The 19062-nt window shown below is 40.8% G+C and overlaps 1 protein-coding gene across 4 annotated transcripts in view; it reads left to right on the top strand.

The window, feature by feature from the left end:
* Positions 1–19062, top strand: part of man1a2 (mannosidase, alpha, class 1A, member 2) — a 134227-nt gene that overhangs the window by 75551 nt on the left and 39614 nt on the right. For all 4 annotated transcript variants that reach the window (XM_063497087.1, XM_063497088.1, XM_063497089.1 and 1 more), the window contains exon 6: positions 2523–2603. In XM_063497087.1, the coding sequence (XP_063353157.1) occupies positions 2523–2603 (81 nt within the window). The remainder of the gene's footprint in view (positions 1–2522; positions 2604–19062) is intronic.

The following is a 19062-nucleotide window of genomic DNA, read 5'->3' as shown; positions in this document are numbered from 1 at the left end:
TGAGTCCTATGTGTGAAGGGACAGTAACTGTTTGTGTATGTAAGCATTTAAACACTGCAGAGAGTAAAATTAACAGTAACGGTATTTTGTCTAAGTCCGCCATTGTAGAAATTCATTTCACCAAAACAATAACCTGGCGCACAGTGTGACGTCAAACTGTAGAAACAGTCATTGGAGACAGTCATTGGTCCACACGTAAACGCAAAAACGGGGTTTTCGAAAATCTCCACCCTGGCAGGAGTTTTTAAATAATCTCCATTTTCAGTGACCGAAAACGCCGTTTACGTGTGGACGAAAGGTGCAAACGCATAGAAAAATCTGTGTTTTCAAAAATACCCGGGTACGTGTGGACGTAGCCTCCCACTTCCCCCTCTGTGCTCACCTCAGGCTTTTTTGTTTTGTTTTTGTTTGTTTTTTTAAATCAGGGTTGTTTTATTCCTGCTTTTCATTGGGGTCAGTGCTTCTAAACTGCAACTGTAAATGGCTAACAAGTAAAGGCTGACTGATGCTGTAGACGGATGCCAACCTTCAGCTGGATGAGAGCTTCCCAGTCGCCGCCTTTCATCAGGTTTAACACAAACCTGTAGCTCGTCTTGCTTTTCAGTGTGTTTTGTGAAGTGCTGATTGTGTGCCGGTAAAAATGAAAACCTTTTTAGTTGGGCTTAGTCTGAAAACTTTGGGTGCAGAGAGAAAATATGTGCAAGTTGAAAATAGGTTTATGCAGGCAGTATTCAACACTTTTCCCTTCCAGCACTAATCCACACATGGGATCTGAGGCAGGAAGCAACTCTGGTACTCTAAGACACATTCAAACAGCTTGCAAAATAAAAATTAACTCAACATCGAGTGTACGGCTGCTACATTCTCTCTCTCTCTCTTTTTTTTTTTGCTTATACTCGAGTGAAAGCCTCAACAATGGTAGGGCTATTTCAGGAGCAAATCAGACCTGTTATATCTGAGAGGCCAAAATCCACCCTGCTGCGAACAGCCCATAGATCAAGAGATACTATAGAGATTGTGGGGTTTACCTTCAAAAGATGCTCAGATTTTCAGACATGAACCACAGTATTGTACAGCTAGATGTAACACTGTATGCCTCTGTAGATAAGAAAAGCATTCTTTAGGGAAATGTGCCTGTGGGGGAAGGCATGCCAAGAAGGCTCACTGTTCCCTGTTTAGCTCTATTGAAAAGACTTCCCAGCAGTAGCATTATCTGACAGGTTATGACAGCTCTTTGCACTGAAGGAAATGCAAGAAGCCGAGAGAGGCTCTTGAATGAATTAAGTGGATTAGATGAAGCTAGGCTGACATCAGGGCCAGATTTGTGCTAATGTGAGTACCGGTGCTGACCAGTGGAGTGGAGTGTTCAGGGCTGAGCATCACAACCAGTCTTTGAATGTTCTTGTTCACTTGTGCTCCTGACTCCAGGTTAGAGTTACCTCATCAAGTTGCAGAAGAGAGCGCTGTAAACTGTGAGTACTGTAATCAGTAAGGCTCAATCATAAATATTTTATGTATTTATTTGAACCATTCTGTGGCTGATCTTAACATGTTATAGCCACACAATGTTCCTGCACTCCTCTGCTTCTTTCTCCTATTCATTTACTGTAAACAGAGGTCATTCAGCCTGCACTTTAAAAAATGTGTAGGCAGAGTTCTCTCATCTTTGGTATGTTTTCATTTCTAATGTGAAAATAATAGTGCAAGGTCATGTTGTAAATTGCAAGGAGCTCTCAGCATTTGAATGTACAGGACCAAAAGGCGTTCCAGGTGAATAACATTTCTGCATCACAGTCGCTGTGTCATCAACCATGTTGTCAGTCACAGTATTCCAATTTCCCAAGAACACGAGGAATGCTGTGGTTTGAAGGAAGCTGCAAGGCCAGCAATACAAGCTTTGCACAGAGTGAAATCAGTCAAGTGTGTACATGAAAGTCTTAATTAGGTTCTCCTTTGGAGGCACATTAATTGGGATGAGCAGCCAACTAATTCGAATTGGCAAACAATAACCATGGTAACAACTTTAGACCCAAATAATGTGCGAAATCACCTTAACCACTTTGTGTACTCGTGGTGGCTTTAGTTCAGTGTTTAATCCTTAAGACGTCTTTTCTCTCCTGTGGCTCTCACACGTTCCACTTCATATCTGCTGGCAGGTTACTGACTTGTTGCTCAGTGCTAATGATTCAAAGATTTTTGTTTTACTTGGACAGCTTTTACTGTCTAATCTGTCTGAAAGTACCTTTCCACTTTGCATCTTTTGCTGCATGACATGCAAATCAGCAATAACATTAAGAAGCCATTGATCATAGTGTTTTGTTAAACAGCACCACTGGGCTTCACCAAAGCCAGAAATTAATACTGTTCACAGACACTCATCCAGTGTCACCAGAGAATAGAGCCAATAGGAGACTGCGGTTTTGCCTGTTCTGTTTAGATCTTGGGTATTAGTGATTACTTTGTGCCATTTCCTGTAGCAAGCTGCTTTATTTAATGATTTTTGTGCTGCCTTAATTTTCCAGAATGCTGAGGTGTCAGTGTTTGAGGTCAACATTCGGTTCATAGGAGGATTGCTGGCTGCCTACTACCTCTCTGGACAGGAAGTAAGTACTTATTTGCTTGTGTGTGTTGTATATGAGAGTGTAAGAATTTTTTTGATGTTATTTTTTTCTACATTGAATAGAAAATTGATGAAAAATAGATGTTAGTTCAAATCACCTGGGCTATAATCCTCAAAAATGATCTGCATGTGTCCTTGTTTCATATCTCCTCTCCTCTCCTCTCCTCTCCTCTCCTCTCCTATTAAAGCCAACAGGCAAATTTTGCTTCTTGGTTTAAGGAGCTGGTGAACATTAAATCCAACCATCCATCTTTCTTTTTCTTTTTCTTTTCCACCTCTTCTCTGTCCATCCAATCCGCTCCAACTTTCATGCCCAGCCGAGCAGTGCTCCCTCTATAATAGGAGCAAATACATCAAACTCGCTCAGCACAACCTCCACGACTACGACTGTGCTCCCAAGAATATTTTGTGTGTGTGTGTGTGTGTGTGTGTGTTGGGGGGGGGGGGGTTTACTGCTGGCTAACAGATCTCGAAAGAAATCAGTGCTTTTCTTAGCCTTTTCACTTCACCACAAATACAACTCTGACACAGTCGCTAACTTTCAATATTGTCTCCTATAAATCCTGATTTCCCTTCCTTTAGTCTTTGTTTCTCAAACCACAGCTGTCAGAAGTGCCTACAAGTACACCCTGAAGATACAGAAATCAAGCGGTGTTTTGTGCGAGTAGACAGCCAGTGAAGTTCTCAAAATAAACCACGCTAGGCTGAGTAGGCATTTTGCATTGATTATAGGGCCACACCTTTAGATGAAGGCTGCTGTGGTTCATCTAAAGGTGAAGATTGTTTTTGTAAAGACAGTGCTATTGTCTTGTCCTGTCACTAATATTGTTTTCTTCGTACCTTTCATGTACATCAAGACGTAGTCTGAAGAAAAAAAAAATCCGGTCTTTTAAGTGACATTTGTGAAAAATAAGATCAGTTTAGTAGCAGACACCCCATTCACATTAATTTGATGCTAGTGGTCAAGACATTTGTGGCATTTTCTTGCCCTTTATGCTGTGCTCATTCTGGGAAACCATCAGCTTAGTCTGCTGTGCTAATGTCTAAAGAGCACATTTTTGCAGTGAAGGCATCTGGTCAAAGAATGTGTGTGGGGTGAGCCAGTCATTTAACTGCTAAGACGAAAGCTCAATCAGATGATAGCCAGTGGTTTTAAAATGCATTTCAATAACTGCAGTTATTCTTTTGCTCTTGATAAAGGCCTTGTACCTGCTATAGATTGCATATAAATGATAGATCAGAGGCAGGGTTGCTAATTTGTCAGCTAGTTAAATGTGTTTTTAAACTGTATGGCTCTAATAAATGTAATCATTAACTGTACTATGTAGCAGAGACATCAAAACTATTGTTTGTACCAGGCTGTTAGCGAACTTTTTAATGCTGCAAAGTTGGGCTTTTGTATTATGGGATGCTGGGTACATTGACTCACTTTTAGAACCGGACTCAAGTGGCGATTTAAAAAGTGATGGCAGTTCCACATTGGCCTCATTTCAGACCTGGAGGCTTTCACTTGGTTGCTTGCATGTCGCCAAAGCTTCCTTACATAGGTTCAATAGATCAAAATAATATCACAGAGGTAAGGCAGCAGTTTCACTGGTCTGGCCCACTTAAGTTTAAAGTGAGCTGTATGTGACATCCCTGCTGTAAGGGGAAGTTGTGGCTGAATTAAAAAGAGGGTAAATATAGACGTGAGTGTCTCAAAGTTCAAGTTTTGTATTTCTTTTTTAGTGGAGAGAGTAGAAAGCATAAGCATAAACTAACACTTATTTACAATTAGATTCTGGTTAACAGCTGAGGAGAAATCCAGAAAACTGGTTTGAAAAGACTGTTAAACACCCTAAAAGTAACACATTTGTTTTGTTGAGTAATTAAAGCCATGAAGAGAACAGATTAGTCATTTGCAATGTTTCAGAAGCAGATTAAAAAGAAACAAAAAAACAATCTTGTTCTGCCCACTCACTGAAAAATGCCCAACAAACTTTACTCAGACACACTGAGTGTCCAGAGGTTGTGGGTTGGATTTATGGAACCGATAAACATTGTGATAATTTACTGCGAATAACAACAGAAGCCCAAGTGGCTCACAAGCAAAACTTAATGCCACTCTTGTTCCCCACACTGCACTTCACCTCCAATTCCCTTGCTCAATTTCACTTCCCCCACCCAAATCAAACTCAGTCATTCATCAGAGCCCACTGGAGTGATAATAGAAGCAGTGGGAGGTGGAAAAAGAGGGAGATCGAGCATGGGAGGGCTTAGAGGAGAGACAGTAATGGAGGTAACAGAGGAGAGGGTGGAGAAACCTGTGCGATGGGACACTGAAAATGAGTGGAGGGTGTTTGGAGGTGATTGTTACAGATAAAGAGATGTGAGTGGGGAGTGAGGATGATGAATGGCACAGGGGGGGAAAAAGCAAGTCTGATTCATTCTTCACTCTCACTGAACATGTCCTTGAGCAAGGCATTTAACCCTCCTACTGTTCCAATCAGGCAGCAGTACAATAAATACAGATTGTTATAAAAACAAAAAGTGGTAACAGATGATTGAAAAAAACAACAGCTTAGGATTGGTGATGAACTGGGCGTTAAAGGTCTATCCCATGTTGGATGTTAGTATATCCTTGTAGTGAAGCTGTATGCGTGTGGGACAGTCACAGATAGTGATGGATAGATTTAAAGTTAACGCAAGAAAACACATGGCTCCAAACAAATGCATAGAAACACTGATGTTCTGGTTTTGTATACATTTTGCTTGTTCTAATCTGAGCCCACATGTATAGATAAATAAGCATAATTATAGATCAGAAGTACTTATCTTCCAGAGGTCGTTTACAGAGCTCACTGCCTCTATAATGGCTCTTTAACTATACAAAACTAAGTTATTTTCACTTAAAAAAAAAATACGTTTTTTGTTTTAATTTCAACTTCAGTGAGTACGCAAACATGGACACTAGTACCTCAGTTATTATTTTTCTCCTTTTTGATTATATTAAGAATTCTTTTTTTTTTTTACATACTGTATATTCCTGCGCAGAATACAGCTTCACAACATATATATTTACTGTTATAGAGAGTTATTTCTATTTTTTTATCTGTCTGTACACACTTTCATCTCGCTCATTGCAAATCTCAGACTTTAATATTACCACAGCTTCCAACACAGAATTTGAATACTCAAACTCTGTTTTCATATACAATACAATTCTTACTGGACGTTAAACCAGTGTTTGTTGTTCAGTTCCACATACTGTTTATAAATGATGGCTATAGCCACTGGGACATCATCTGGTTTGCGTCTTGTTTTTGAAGCCTTGAGCGTCTGCTGTTGCCATCTTAGCTTTTTGGAAACCATGGTTTGGGGTGGCAGTGAGGATTATTATCACTTTGGACACCAGTGGGGACTGTAATTTACAAAAAAAACATTGAGTATGGCTGTAATAGCGATTAAGCTCATGAGCGCTTTGGCTTTTTTGAGGACATAGATCAGGGCATCTAAGGAGTCTTTTTTTCCTGTTGACTTCTATACATTCAGACATTGTTTTGTAAAAACCACAGCAGTCCCCCCGGCCATTAAAAAGCAGATTTAAAGCATGCTCACTTTGGCTTTATTTTCAGACCAGTAAGGTATGAAGACTCGCAGCTTCAGGTTGAGTCTGCCTTGCATCACAGAACGGCAAGACTGGGCCATACAGGAAACGAGAGGGTAATGATATTAGAAACGCATGCTGCTGCTTGGGACAGCTGGCGAGAATGTAAGACATTGCTGAGCTGAATTTGGTTTTGTCGTGTTGCAGAAGCTTTCTGTCACATTGAGAGCTTTGAAGTTTCCTCAGAAGCCACCATGCTGGCTCTTTTTTCTTTGGGTAACCTCCATGTGCAAATTTCTAATCTCTAAATTTCCAAGAAGCTCTAGTAGAGAAAGCCAAAACAATACAAGCAATTTACAAAACACACCCACCGATGTAGATGAGGAAAACACAGAGTTTACTATATGTGGAAGAGGACCAAGGGCAGCCTCGTCAGATAAGGTTTCCTAGTTATTGGTTGTATTTGTCAGTCTCCAACAGTGCAGTCCCAAAAGATATAAACACAGACAAGGGAACGAGAAAGACAAAAGGAGAATCTGAGAAAACACTCAGGAAGATTGAATAAAGGACAGAAAGCAAAACCAAAGTGATAAAAGCCAGCCAGGGAGAAACAGATAAAGACAGAAATGAAGGTGCAGCAGACAAATGTAGAAGAACAAAGAGCAGGAGGGTTGGAGATCAACATTCAGAAGGTGTTTGCCTGAGAGAGTGGAAACAGTGCAGCAGTGATGGATTGTGTTTACTCCTCGTCTGTCCCCAGCTTTATTCTTTTAGACTCTCCTTCTTTCTACTCCTTTTCTCTTATGTCCTCCAACCTTCTCCTCTCCTGTCTTTAGTCACTCTTTTTGTCCTACTCTACTCAACGCCTGTCTGCAATAGTCTCCACAATCTTTCGCTTCTCTCTTGTTTGTCTGTTCTTCTAAAGGAATTTGATATAAATTATATTTTGTGTACACTTTCGTTTAGAATTGGCTGCAATTAGAGCCATTTTCCATTAGTACCTGCTCAGGTTGGCTCGGTGCGGCCCGACACTCATTTTAGGGTTTTCTATTAGGTCATAGTACCTGGCACAAGGTACTTTTTTTAGTACCTACTCAACAGGATTTCCAAGCAATCCCAATGCCCCTGAGTCTGACTAAAAGCCACAAACCGAGCAGCAGGTATAAAATTGCCTCAACTGCCACCTTTGTTTTAGTGTTCATGTTGCGTACAAATGATGTCAGTTTGGCTACATTGCTATAATGAGTTACACACATTCAGTGGTACTCAATTGTAATGGTAAACAAGCCGTACTGCCTCACGTTGTGTCGAGCAGGTCCGAGTAGGTACTAATAGAAAAAGGGCTTTAGTGAGGCAACCTTGCTTGGGACTGTTGTGAACATGCTGTCAGCATCCCTTGGTGTGACCATGGTATCTAAGGATGTTCCTGAGACTGGACACTGCCCCATCCTTATGTATCCAGCAATACCCCAGCCCAGTGTAAAAACAATTGAATCAGCGGTTTTCACATAGACTCCTTTTATAATTGGATATAAATTTGAACATTTTCAGCTCATGAAAGAGGAGAAAAATACATTTTGGTATTTTTGGTGGTTTTTACCCTTCAGCCATAAAAGGCTCATGGGCTATAGTCATCACCCCACCAGGCAGGCAGTTTGGACACCCAAGTTTGTGAATGCAATAACTCGAGAAAGTAGGATTAAAATTGCTACCATAGGTGTTACCACTAAAATATCTTGGACAAATTTGAATCACAGTGAACTTTAACTCGACCTCAAGCTCAAGGTGTCTCTACTAAGAGGCTGAAGGGCGGCACTGGCGGCTGCCAGTATTTTTCAATACTAAGGTTGAAGGAATTGTTTGAGGCCTTTATTTGGGGGGAATAGATCAATTACTAAAATAATCTATGGCTGCAGCCCTGCTGACAGTTAGAGGACAGCTTCTTCCTCTGCTTTGTGAAGTTGCTAATAAATCTGCAAAGGCATCAGTTACTTTCACTGGCAAGTAGTATGAAAATAAAAGGCTCGAACACAAGAACAAAGATATGGCTGTATTCAAACACAATACTTTGTTCTGGAGTTATTTTTATGTATGAAATATTTATTTTTTTTAGGTTTTTCTCAAACTTGCCTAGTGCACTGGTAGTTTTACTGTACTTAAGAAAACAAACCACTGAAACATAGTATCTATACTCACACTAAAATGACAATTGCCTGGTATTATACCTGCCAAAAAACACAGTGTCTGGTTGTTACAGTGGATATGTAAGGCTTTAGAGACTGTGTATGGCGTAACAGAGTACTGGTGCTGGCCTCTGCTGTCAGTTAAATAAACTGTGTAGTGTATGTGTTATAGTGGTGTTGAAACAGGTCAGTGGTCTCTGCATTTATGCAAAGTTGTTTCCCATTGCTCCTGTAGTGAGTGTTGCAACAATTTTTTGCACCTGATTTAGCAAGGGGAACTTAAAAGGCCAGTTCACCTTAAAATCAAATGTGTGTTTTCCCCTTTGGCCTGTAGTAATGTTTACTCCTCTGGATTTTCTTTGTGAGGGTGTAAATATACAGCCTGCAGGCCCAGTCCAACAAAGAGTCCAGTGTGACCCACTGGATGGTGAAATGTGGGAAGTCATTCATAGTTCAATAACATGCACTCCTCATCCTGTCTCTAAGTGTAGTTCAGGGAAGGTTAAAATTATTAAATATGATCATCTGATCATTTTTTACAAACACCTAAAGTAAACGTAAAAATCTTTATTTTATTAAAACTGAGTATTCCCTGAGTAGCTGCAAGTTGCTCGTGGTTGCTAACAGATGCTAGGTGATTGACTGATCCCCAGTCATGTAGGTCTAGAGACCAGTCAGTGACCCCACTGGTCAGGCATTGTTAGGGAAAAGATGCATATTCCTCAACCAGCTAGTGAGTGGTTGCTGGAGGTTGCTGGGTGAAATGGGTCACAAAGACATATCTGGTGGTGCACTGAGAAAAATCCTTGCAATTACATGCTCTCAAGTAGATTTCTGTGGTTGCCAGTCATTATTTGAAAACACTTGCAGACTACTCGCTAAGTGGTAGCCTCAAAATTACATTGTGCTGTTTCAAGTGAGTAATTTCTGATGACTTAGAAAAACTGTTGCCCAGTGCATTCACATGTTTATTTTCTGGGGTTGCACATCACCAGCTGCTAGCATCTCCTTCATAGCCTGGTGTGTTTTGTTTTTTTTTTGCTTTTGCCTTAAATGGTGAAACAAGTTTGTTGTTTCCACCTGATGCAGGAAGCGTTTTCCTGCATTAAAAACCTTTAAAGTAGAAGTTGCTACTATAGTCTGCAGTAATGCACAATTTTCCCTTTGAAGGTGACCATTGTCTATTTCCTGTTGTAATCGGTCGCTAACTGTTCTCTATGCGATTGAGGCCTTAGCTAGCATCTTTTAGTTGGTGGGTGTAACTTAAGTGTGGTAGTAGAAAAAATAGATTTTAGAAAACTATTCATTTATTTATTTATTTGACTAAATTGCTCATGATGTCTGAAGACAGATATTTTAGCCAAATGGCAAGCGTCTTTCAATTCTGTTATAGTTAAGAGAAGGCAGACATTTTTACAGCTGGTATCTCCTAGACGGGGCAGTTTTTCCCAGCTGCTCCCTTATTCATCAGGGTTTGCCACAGTGTGTAGCTTCATATATATTTGATTTGGCAGATTTTTAGGTTGGATGCCCTTCCCGATGAATGCACAAAGGGATTCATGCCTCCTCCCGGGATCGAACCAGAGATCCTTTGCTTGTTAGGCAAGATTAGATCAAAGATTTTATCGATGAAAGTGATATCTGTCATGGAGACTCCAATGCTCTTTACAACTGTACAAGTTCTGTCATGTCTTTGAGTTTCTTTAGGACTTTGAGAATATAGCCCTCATAAAATCATGAAATAGTGGAGTTGTAGTTCTAGATTGCTTCTTTATGTTGCTAATCATTTAACAGGTTGAAGCACCAAAGCAGGGTAAGGACTTAGAAGTTAACTGCTTTTACTTGTGCCTTCAATAGGATATAATATCTTTGTTGTTGTAAAATAAAATTAAATGCAGTACTTTACTGTGTTTAAAAGGATGTAAATAATTTGCCCATGTGTCCTTCTTTATAAACCCTTTTCCTCTTTTTCCTTGTTCACTTAATAACTCATTTCCATTAACCTTTTTAAATCTGTCCTCTTAAAGAAAACTATTTCCCTCTTACTTACTCTCTCTTGTCCCTTTGAAGCTGGGTAGCAAGAGTTTCAGTTAAATGAGCATACATTACAAAAACCAACATGAAGTCATATGGAAGAAAAATTGGAATTAACAGGAAAGAGGTAAAGGTAAAGATTAGATGTTATTGAAAAGTGGAGGTGATATAGGTATAAAGGAATGTAGTGGGAGAGGGTGGAGGGAAAAGTCCAATGACTGGGATGATTTGAGCAAGGAACACCAGATTGCACAGAGAAGGGAGAAGGTCAGGGGGTAGCAAGCAAAGCACTGTAATGTAGGATAATGAGATGAGAGCATCCAAAAGAAAAGCCGAAGACTCTGCAGGCATAAACGGCCATAGCCACCCTGTGGACATGCGAATGGGTGGAGGGAGGGGAAAGAGATAAAGAGATGGAGAATGACAGCAGTGGAACATGAAATGAAGCTGAGGGTGGTGGAGACAGAAGAGGGGCTGAGATAATGATGGTAAGGGCAGAAAAAGCAGGGAAGAGAAGAAGAAAATTGAGGAAGGGAAGAAGTTTAGGAAAGGAGAGATGGTTGGTTTTGGGGCAAAGGATAAATCTAACACACAGGCAAAAAGAAGGAAGAAGGCAGATGAGTTCGAATGGAGAGAGATCACAAATGAAGAAGAAATGCTAGAATGGAGGCAGAAAGAAGATGGCAAGAAAAACAACAGGCAAAAGAAGTGTGGAGGGGACAGAAACTTAAAAATGGATAGGAGACAAGTAACAAATGTGCCTACATACATACTGTTTATTTTGTATCTGCAACCAAGACGCATTAGTTTAAACCTAATAAGACGTCATCCCTGCAAGATTTCTCCTTCATCCAGTTTTTTCACATTTCTCCACCATTGCCCCAGTCTTCACCTCTTTCCTGCTCACTCTCTGTTTGCACACTGATGTAGAGCTAAGCTGCTTCTTGTCCAGGCTCTGCAGACTCCAGTATTCATAGGCTGCCTGTTTGACCTCATTTAACCCATCAAACAAATTGGGGGCATCTCTCTCTCCGTGAATGGCTGCTGTTGCTGTGCTGCCCAGCAGGAGGGGAGTTGGTTACACAGGGGGTCAACTGGAGAGGGAGGGTTTGTTTGACTTTGTAGGAACGAGCTGCCCTGATCTTAGTACTTGGCACTGAGATGCACAAATGCAGCAAACTTGAAATCAGGTGAGTCTAAGATTAAAAATTAAAAAAACAAACAAAAAACACTCATTAACAACAACCTCCTTTCATTAATGTTGAATATTAGAGGTTGCAGATGATGTGGTAAAAATAGAAAAAGAGCTTATTAGGACAGCCACATTTAATATAATGAGGTTGTTGTGGTTTTGTCAATAACACATTAGTTATGCTTGGCGTTAAGAGGCAAGGTATGGTACAACAGCATGCTAACCTTGTACAACACAGTAGTTCCATCAAAATCTAAATTTCAGATTTAGTTAAAAACAACTACACATTTACAAGTTCAGTGTGTTTTTGCACTTGCTGTTAGGAGGAGTCACTTTTGCATCTTGCAAATTTTGATGAGTGCTGTTACTTTGTCTGGTTTTTAAATTGAGAGGAACATTGCTTTTAAGGCTATGTCCACACGTACCCGGGTATTTTTGAAAACGCAGATTTTTCTATGCGTTTGCACCTTTCGTCCACACGTAAACGGCGTTTTCGGTCACTGAAAACGGAGATTTCTAAAAACTCCGGCCAGGGTGGATATTTTCTAAAACTCCGTTTTTGCATTTACGTGTGGACGAGAAAAACGGAGAAAACGCAGCGTCAAAGGTGTGCGCCTTTTTTGACGTCACAGTGTGCGCCACGTTGTTGTTTCGGTGAAATGAATTTCTACAATACTGTTACTGTTAATTGTACTCTCTGCAGTGTTTAAATGCTTACATATACACACACAGTTACTGTCCCTCCACACATACGACTCAGTTCTGCTTCTATGCCCCAGCTTTGTTTACTGTTTCCCACCGAGGCTTCTAGACTTCTGATTGGCCAACATTTCTACACGGTTAGGAATATAGCGCCACCTGCTGCTTTGGCATGTTCCTAGCAGCGTTTTCCTTCATTTCTGCCTTTACGTGTGGACGGGATTATTTTTTAAAACGAAAACGGAAAATCTCCGTTTTCAAAAATACCCGTGTACGTGTGGACATAGCCTAAATGTGATTTGAGTGCACTGTTCAAATGGTGACATTAGAGCTGGGCGATATAAGATTTTTTCATATCACGATATGTTTTTTTCATTTCAAGCGATAACAATATATATCACAATATAAGCCAAATAACTATATTTGTAAGATTTAAATGTGCCGTTGCTCATGAGTAAAATGTGAAATAATCTGCTTGTTTTGATTTAAATATTTATTTCCCATAATAAGTTCAACAGGGTAGATGTACTTAAGGAACATGAGACTTCAGTTTCAGATAAATAAAGGCAAATATTGCAAACTACACAAAAGGCAGCCGCTAAAGCGTTTAAGTTTCAAAATAGAACAAACAAAACAGACTACTAAATTGTCAATTCCACTTAGAAACAAAATTTTCATTCTAAAAATAAATCTTAGTTCGTTTTACAGAAGAACAGACAAAATTGACTAACTTTTGTCAATATCAAATAAACTGAGAACTAAAAGGAAATTCTCAATCTCTCCTTATTGTATAGCTTAGCTTTTCAAACAGTTGTAACAGTTACTTTAGTCTGACAAAAGCCGAATGACGAATTAGCGCTTTCAGTCAGAGATTGAGCATGCACCGGTTTATTGTATTTCCAGACTTGCTTTCGGCACAATTTACAGTGCGCGCTACTCGACTTGAAATAGCTGAAATACCTTCACACTATGGAACTTCTATGGCCCTTCCGTTCGATAAGCTCTCCGGCATTAGAACCATCATCGGTTTTTTCTTCGGTAACCTTCGCTCACGCTCTCGGTTGATTTTTCTCTAGTCGGCAAACTCATTTCCTTCATTACCCGGGCGGCGCGGCTGCCTGCTTCCCAAACAAATACACACGTGCGGCTTGGCACTTGTGCTGTACGTAACAAGTCACGTGACGTGACACTGTGATTGGTTCGGCTCTGCGCTACTCAATTTGGATTGACTGTTTTTTTGTTTTTTTTAAGAGGACAAGAGAGATGAGGCCTATCGCAATAGTTAAATTTTTCTATCGAGAAAAAGTTATTTCGCAATACATATCGTTATCGTTTTATCGCCCAGCTCTAGGTGACATACTGAATGAACAGTTTTGAGACTAATGGACACGCACAGACTTACACAGAAGAATTGACCAGTACATGTATGTATGTGTGCTGTAACCGCATACCGTGAGATTTGGAAGTTTCATCTCCGTGTCAAACTGGGATAAATATGTTTACCAAACTAACTTGTAGACTTATAACATGGTTTTAGCCTCGATGAGGTCACTCAGTCCCATTAGGTGTCAGGCAGGCAGGCCTAGAACCTGGTTAGCGACCATTTGGATGGAAATGCATAGTCACAGTCAATGTTGTGAAATTGATCACAAATAGGTGTACAGCGCTGCACTGAAAACTTGCTTGTGGTTACTTTAGGTTGGTAGATTGCCGTGCTTGCCCGTGGTTTTATAGAAGACACCAACTTGACTGCAAACTGCTCATCAAGTAGTCATGAGACTGTGAAGTGCAATGCAAATCAGAAACAGAGAATTTTCACCTAAACGTAAAAGCTTCACTTTTGAAATGTGTTGATTGCAGCTGCAAGGATGTGTCTTCCACTTGACCAAATTTCATTATAGCTCAGAGAGTACAGTAGTGAGTGTTTGCAAACAAATCACCATTTTCCATGCAAACCCCCGGCAACCACTGCAATTTGTTTGTGACCAAAGCAATTACAATGAGTTTTTTAGTGCAGCATTGTGCAGGTGATTTCACCCAGCGTCAGCATCTTTTTACAACCTGAAGAGTCGCCCTCTGCTGGTCATTACAAGCAAAGCCAAGTTTGAGGCACTTCTGCACCAGCTTTACTTTTCAAACCAAGTAGCTGTAGCCATCTTTCATTTACAGACGTTGATCTATGACTATGTCATAATGCCATACAGTTGTCATTATTATTGGACAGCACATGTATGGACATTATTGGGGCTCATAATGCACTCTGCACAAAATCACATGGAATACACATTTATATGATAAGAAATAGTAAAACACTGAAAAAAGGTTGATTTAAAAAATGATTACAATATATATTTTTTGCAGATATACTGGATTCAAGTTAAGTAGCATCAATATTGACGTTCGGTACCATAAGATAGCAGTGCATATCGAGGCCACCCCAGCTGTTTCTAGCAGCAGTTGTCTAGCTTCCCCCAAGAATCCTTTTCTCCGTTGCAGATATTGCTGTGATGACATGCTCAGTAACTGGCTGCTGTTGTGCCAGCAGGCAGGCACGCACACTTTCAGGGGAGGGGAAGGGAAACCAAGATGGTGTAACAAACAGGAGAGAAATTTAAATTTGAATACAGCTTCACGCATTTCTCTCTGCAAACAAAACTTGCAAATCAGTGAGGGGGGAAAAGCGCAACCTCAAACAGAGGAGGGGAGCTAGAAGGAGAACAAGGTTGGCCCAAATGAGATTTAGCCAGAGAGCTGTGGAGACACGAGAGAAATGGGTGCAAAGAGGGGTAGAGGACAGAAAAAGAGTGAGAGATTTTGGTAGCAGAGATGACAAGCAGAAAGATGTGGGGAAATGGACCATGCTGTGAAGACAGGAAAAGAAAGAGGATAGAGGCTAAAAGAATTAAGTTAATGAGGGAAAGAAGAGAAGGATGTAGAATGGGAAATGGGGGGGAAAGATATGTCTGTATGAATTAATAGTGAAGACCTGCAGGTGTACAGTTCATATGAAAGTTGTGCTTCAGTTTTATGAGAAGCTTATCTGAAATTTGGCTTTATTTAAACATCACGTAACCATAACATCCAGTTACAGCTATTTGTGGCTTTCTGACATTTTGATTTTCACTCAGTGTTTTCCTGTATAGGAAAAACAAGTCAGCTTTGTTCTATTTTTAGCTGTCCTCCAGGGAAATATGGCAACATTTGACAAAGAATTGCCTTTGGAGCTAAATACTAAATACAGTGGAGACTATTTAAACGTGTCAGGTGGGACGACACACTAGAACAAGACCCGCTGAAGGCAGAGTAACTCATCAGTCATACCTTCTTTTTAAAGGCATTAGCGCAGCATTTCAGTTAATGCTCAACGGGAAATGTGTCACATTTGACGGCAGTCTGTTTGATTCACTCCGATGGCAACAAATGAAGTTGTCATGGAGCCAGTTTGATGATGGCCTTTGAGTTTTTCTCCGCAGCAGCTCATCTTTGTGCCTCCTGCCTTTGATCCTGGCCCATTGGGTGCGAAACAATATAAACAAATGGATCAAGTGATGGCAAAGTGGCAAGACAAAGTATGGAAATGACACTGTAACCAAATACACACACACATGGGGTGGGGGTGACTTAATCCTGTCTCTCCTGCTGGCCCCCAGGCCCCTTCTTACCAAACAGGCACATTCAGCACATTTCACAGTCTACCCCTTAATCCCTTTAGGAGGCTCCATTACATGTCAACTGTGGCCCGCTGCTTACACCAGAGACCGTGTGCATCTTCTTGCATATAGCGAGTGCGTGTCTGTATGTATCGCAGTATGAGAAATGTTGATCTTATTAAGTCATTTAGGCAAGCACTTAATTGTACAGTAGCTCTTTTCACAGAGTGATTTCTGGGGAATGAGTTGGTGCTTAATATAATTAATCATACCGGTACCTGCTGAATGATGCAAATTACAGTTTTATTTTACTTTGTTATAATAGCATTAGTATTGTAAGTGATGTGTAGTTATTCTTTTACAGAAGGACCTAAATGAAGAGTTAATCTTCACAGGGCAGTTTGATCATTTATTTTTTGCAGTGGAATTTCCCATACATCACATTTAAGTGGGCAAGTATCACTGGTTCATATTTATGGGGAACATATAGGAAAGAGGAATGCAGAGAGACCCTGCTGTGATGTAGGGCAGTTAATTCAGAGGCAATGCTCATGTACCAGCTGCTACAACATTGCATGGAGTGGAACATTTAGCTTTTTTCACTTAGCCTTATTGATATCGCCAGGAGGAGGACTGGGTCAAAGCCTGTCCTCCTGTGCTTTTCAGGCAGTGCAGGGGTGATTTTCATCAGCAGAATTGTTTGTGCAAGACTAGCTTCCCTGCCATCAGGAGCTTTCATTGCACTCATAGTAATGTGACAGATTGTCTCCTTCAAAATGCTTGGACACAAAGTTAAGGTCCTTCTTCATCAGATTAAAGACTTTTATGTTGAAATAGCAAAGATTGTTCCACCAACACAGATGTCTAACTTAGCGTTTTCCTTTGCAGTGGATAAAAAGTCTAGCAGGAATACTGCGCAAATATTAGCATTGTTTTATTATTCTCAAGGGATGGGCTACTGTCATCAATCTGAACTGCTTAACCACTTTATGGTCGGTGAATATAGCCTATGCCAGTGGTTACAGGGCGAGGGGCAGGGTTAGAGGTGGAAAGGTCGCCACATCCAATCCCACATCCACACTTATGGCCAGCTCAGAGTCACCAATTAACCTAACAAGCATGTCTCCAGGCTGTGTGACGTAACCAGCTCCTATGGGGAGTACATGTAAATTCTGCACAGAAAGGCCTCGGCCTAGTGGGTGGTTCCAGTTTTTTCTAATGGCTTAACTGTTGGTTCTAGATGTTATTTTGCCACCTGTCGATGACAGCTGCATTTTTTTAATTGCAAATATAAAAGTTAAAGCTATACGTTGTGTATTTGTTCATGGTTTTTGTGTATATGTTTTATATTTTTTCCTTTTTGTACTTGTGCACACTGTGCTTCTGTACTCTGATATCTCCTATCAGAGTGCTTTGCAGTGATGCTAGTCTCTTCCAGCTGCCGGCAGCTTACAACTGATATCCCCACGTGTAATAACTGGATCACGGACAGAGTTCAAGACGTGTTTGAGTGGTGGAAGCGGCTTTCCAAGTCCCTAGGATGTAACATAGATGCCCCATTTGGCAGGTAGTTTCATTCAAATGGGCATACAGGACCATTGCGCACATGCTTAGCACAGCTGGTCCCAGTAAGAATGAAACCTCTCGTCCAAGCAGCATTAATGTCTATCACGAGGACCACAAAACCAGCTGGTGTCCCCCTATAAACCTCCAGCCTCTCCTGCCATACTGTGAACCTGCTCTCTGCGAATTTGACCCACTGAAACAAACATTCACACATCCTCAGGCCACTACTAACCCAGCAAGTATTTTTAAGGATCCCCAGGATTTATTACCTAACTATGTAATGGCATCACTGTCTCCACATTGTCCCATATCTTTGCTGTACAACAATGCCTTGTTACTTAGCAACTAACATACAGCAAAGGCTAGATCAGTGATAAGTTCAAATTAGCGTAGTGCCATTCCAGCTTTATATTCAGGTACAAAATATATGTGCCAGACCTAAATTCACTGCCTGACCTTGGCGCTTTTTTTCCCTATAGATTGTGTGTTTCACATCTGCGTGTGTGTGTGTGTGTGTGCGCATGTGTGTTCATTGGATGACTACATCCTTCAGTGATCGATTTTCCAGGCGTTCTGTAATGCATTTTAAAAGGCCGGACCCTAAAGCTGTCAGCCCTGGAGGGAGAATGACAGAAACAAGTTGGGAAACGCCAGACAACACACTGTCTGGGTTCATCCTCCCCAAGGATTTTACCTCACAGCTCTCAATATCCTAATCTTGTCTCCTTGCTACAGTAAATATGATGTCAACAGAATAGATGCACATAGGCCTTCTGGGTACTCCGCTGCAGTGAGGACGCAGGGTTCTCTTTTTGGTTTGTTGATGATGTAACAGTGGTACATTTCACAATTAAGTAATCATTTGGAGAATAGGACAGAATGTCAAAGTCGAGGTTGAATAACTTTCAGTAGACACGAAGAATACGAAATGAGGACGCGCTCTTGGAGCTACTTAATGCCAAATCTCTCAGCAACCTGTTCGAGGGCAGTTTTAATGTTGAGGCTTTTTGTTCTGTTGTTCTGTTGAAGAGGACCTGTTATTATGCTCTCTATTTTCTGTACTGCGCAAAGGTCTTGAGTCACATCTCATTGGTTTTTTTGTATTTTGCTAGGAAATGGCAACTATGTGTGAATAAATGAAACATGCAAGCAAAAATGGAAATGCAGTATATAAGGCAGAAGCAAGTTTGGAAGTCTCCAAAAGTTGATTCTGTTCATCTGGACGTAGCATTTTGTGGGAGAAACGTTTCACAGATCACATTAACTCGGTGGACCGACACATCAAATTCACCAGGGAGAATATGAAAAGTGGAAGGTTAGCCTTCTTAGACTGTGAGATTTCCATCAGTAATGGGGGACATCTAAAAGCTGACGTGTACTGTAAACCTACACATACGGATCAGTATCTAAGGTTTGACTCTCATCATCCACTGGAGCACAAACTGGGTGTCATCAGGACGCTACAACACAGAGCGAACACCATCCCCACTGACACAGCGGCCAGGGAGGCAGAAGAACAGCACATCAAGAAG

This window comes from Pelmatolapia mariae, linkage group LG16_19 (assembly GCF_036321145.2).
Source record: "Pelmatolapia mariae isolate MD_Pm_ZW linkage group LG16_19, Pm_UMD_F_2, whole genome shotgun sequence".
Lineage (NCBI taxonomy): Eukaryota > Metazoa > Chordata > Actinopteri > Cichliformes > Cichlidae > Pelmatolapia > Pelmatolapia mariae.
Note: the sequence above shows the minus strand (reverse complement) of the source record. Positions and strands in the feature narration are given on the sequence as shown.